Source organism: Numida meleagris, unplaced genomic scaffold (assembly GCF_002078875.1).
Source record: "Numida meleagris isolate 19003 breed g44 Domestic line unplaced genomic scaffold, NumMel1.0 unplaced_Scaffold1326, whole genome shotgun sequence".
Lineage (NCBI taxonomy): Eukaryota > Metazoa > Chordata > Aves > Galliformes > Numididae > Numida > Numida meleagris.
In genome coordinates this window covers 1-3,382 of record NW_018363114.1, presented here as the reverse complement: position 1 = coordinate 3,382, position 3,382 = coordinate 1, and the positions used below count along the sequence as shown (strand labels likewise).

Below are 3,382 nucleotides of genomic sequence, written 5' to 3'. Positions count from 1 at the left end.
GCCCATGTGAAGCTAATGAGGTTCAACAAGGCCAAATGCAAGGTGCTGCACTTGGGCCAGGGCAATCCCAGGTATTTACACAAACCGGGGAAAGATCGACCTGAAAGCAGCCCTATGGAGAAGGACCTGGGGGGTCCTGGTGGATGAGAAGCTGGACATGGGACAGCAGTGTGCGCTTGCAGCCTGGAAGGCCAGTGATATCCTGGGCTGCATTAAAGAAGGGGCAGCCAGCGGGGAGAGGGAGCGGATTGTCCCCCTCTACTCAGCTCTTGTGAGGCCCCATCTGGAGTACCGCGTCCAGGCCTGGGGCCCCCAGTACAAGAAAGACGTGGAGCTCTTGGAATGAGTCCAGAGGAGGGCCACCAAGATGATCAGAGGGCTGGAGCACCACTCCTATGAAGAAAGGATGAGAGAACTGGGCTTGTTTAGCTTGGAGAAGAGAAGGCTCTGGGGAGACCTCATTGTGGCCTTCCAGTACTTAAAAGAAGTGTATAAACAGGAGGGGGAACGATTGTTTACGAGGGTGGACAGTGATAGGACAAGGGGGAACGGTTTCAAACTAAGACAGGGAAGGTTTAAGTTAGGTATTAGGAGGAAGTTTTTCACTCAGAGGGTGGTGACCTGAGCAACCCATCCATTATCTCTGGTCTCTCTACACTCCTCTCTCTCAAAGGGACCAAAATTCTTCAGCTATGTCTTTTTGACCCCATTCAGGGGCCACACTCTCCCTTAGCTTTGTGCACATGGCATTACAATTCTTCTTCGCTCGTTTCTTTCTAAAACGAGCATTTATTACAAGGGTCACAGCACAGTTCTGAGATACTTACTTGCCCTTGCTGGCCAGGTTATCCAAGCAGGTTTTGATGTAGCTTTTGTAATAATCAACTTGTTCCCCATAAAAGGTAGCTTTGGAGTTCAAGGCACTGTATGTCTGCTGCAGCTTCACGAGCTCTGCCTTTCTTCTCTGACGGTATCTACGCTGATTTCGGATATCCTACAGCACAGGGTAAGACATGCAGAGACCTACTGGTTATTGAAGCTCTCTGGTTGCTCAAGCCCAGAGCGCTGAGACAGACAGAGAAGCACCGTCAAATTCTGCTTAGCCTTGCTTCAAGCTACAAGTTGTAGTGAGATTCCTCAGTCACACTTGCCTCAGTTTAAGTGTCTTCACTTCTCTGTGTTGACTGTTTTTGGACCTAACCAACTCCACACAGCAGTCCATTTAAATGTTTTGCTGCTCTCTCAAGCTTCAGTGCTGTCATAATTGCAGTGACTAGAGTGGGCACCATCAGCATATGATTTAAGGAAGACAGCAATTTTTGCTGTCACTTGGTAGGAGGAGTACATTAAAAATCAAGAACTATAATCATAAAAAAACCACAAATCTGCCAGTCTGTCTTTGTTAGTCAGCCATTTTTAAGCATGTTATATTAAGTACTGAACAAAAAATATGGTATGTTCAAGTCATTATCACTCTTGCTATTTATCAGTGACCCAATGATCAGTCTTAATCTCACCTCTGAAAGTGGTAATTCATTACTTCATATACATAATCTTTTCCCATGTATTACTTTGGCAAATGTATGATATGCTACGTTGATAAAGCATTTCAACGTGCAACGGTGTTATATAACTTCTGTAAGTTTTTCTTAGGTCCTTCCTTAAGTATTTCAGTTATTCTTGAATGAGTGTGTTCAAATAAAAATAACGCTTAATTTTTCTTTATATGGACAAAACTTCTGTGTGAGAGTGAGTTTGTAGAGGCACTATTTACACTAGTAAAAGGACTGGGAGAAGAGATCACACATCAGGGATTTCCCCTAATGTCTAATACTTAAGGTGCCTGAGATTCTGGCAACAGAATAAACTGTGAAAACACAAACTTCCCATAAAAATAAGAGACTTTCCAAATGTAAAGATGTGGAAACAAACTATATTTCATATATCTAACTCCTGCAAAACATACTCTTGGAAACTCACACCAGTTTCACAACACTGCAAACCACAAAGAAAAAACCTCCTCTGTAATTACTAGCATAACACTAACTGGCATACCTTTGCAATGTCATTGATTAGTTCCTGGTATTTATTTTTTGCATCCACTGTCCCTAGTTCTGTCAACTTCTTCAGGCCTGTCTTGATTTTCTCCTTTTTACCCTGAAGATTTAAGTTGCCGTCTTCCTTTACAGACACAGATTTTTTCATCTTATCAGGAGTTTTAGCATCACGAATGGCCCGTTTCTGCATAGCTCTTTGATGCTCTGCTTCCTAGAAAAAGACAAGAAAATTACAAGTTCATAAGCCGATTATTTTTAAAGTGATAAAGAACTAGAACCAGATCACCTGACCTCCAGCACAAAAGGACACCGAATTTTGCTCAGTCATCCCAGTACTGACTTACGAATACACTGAATGGACACATTTCATGTACAGGAACAGGCAGATGCCTACATACTGTTTAGAACAATCTTCTACATAAGCATTTCCTAACAACTATCAAAAGAGCTAGATTCACACGCACAATTTATTCCCATTATATCCCCTTGTCATTTTTGTTACATGCTGCTCCAAAACCAGCGGAGATAGCTTTGCTGCACTATATAATGCAGATTCCCAAGTATACCCGCATACATCTAGATAAACAACAAATTCTCACTCTAAAAAGAATGCGGGGAAAAAAATTCTTCATACTTGCTCTGAGGTAGCTGAAGTCTCCAAGATTTCAGTCAGAGTCTCCCCAGGTTGAAAGCGGATTACATCAACAATTAAACGTTTTGTGCTGCAGAGAAACCATGGAGAATAGGAGGTAAAAAAATTAAGCCAAGAGACCTTCAATATTGCTATTCTGCAATAACAGCAATTTTGCTGATCTTAGTTGAGACCAGAACTCCGAGAACTAATTTACTGTTTTTGACACTGTTTTATCAGAAACTGATTCCCTAAAATATGCATCTGTACAGTACACAGGATTGCTTCTTAATACCTTCTCAAAAAGCTGGAACTTTACCCCCATATATTTTAAGGCAGCCTGAGCACTACCACCTGGACCACAGAAGCTGCAAATTTTGAGGTAAAAGATAAAGCAGTTAGCAGCAACTGCAATTTCATGCAGCCAGAAAAAGTCTAACATTATCCATTCAAAGAGCACTTTAATGCTTTCTAACAGGTGTTAAAAAATAAACAAACGAAGTGAACCACTTTCTCACATGTACACTAACTTAGCCAAAGTAGGCATCTGCTTCCAATCTAATGACAAACAGGGTCATTCTGCAGGGATCATTCACTGAGCCCATGTGAAGCTAATGAGGTTCAACAAGGCCAAATGCAAGGTGCTGCACTTGGGCCAGGGCAATCCCAGGTATTTACACAAACCGGGGAAAGA

At 42.0% G+C, this 3,382-nt stretch overlaps 1 protein-coding gene across 1 annotated transcript; it reads right to left on the bottom strand.

Moving 5' to 3' along the window:
• Positions 1 to 794: 794 nt before the first annotated feature.
• Positions 795 to 2,845, bottom strand: LOC110390561 (ras GTPase-activating-like protein IQGAP1; the record flags this gene model as incomplete). Its single annotated transcript, XM_021381949.1, has 3 exons — positions 795 to 994; positions 2,056 to 2,268; positions 2,692 to 2,845. Coding segments are annotated over 3 exons (538 nt in total), but the record flags the coding sequence as incomplete, so codon positions are not given.
• Between the last annotated feature and the right edge of the window lie 537 nt (positions 2,846 to 3,382).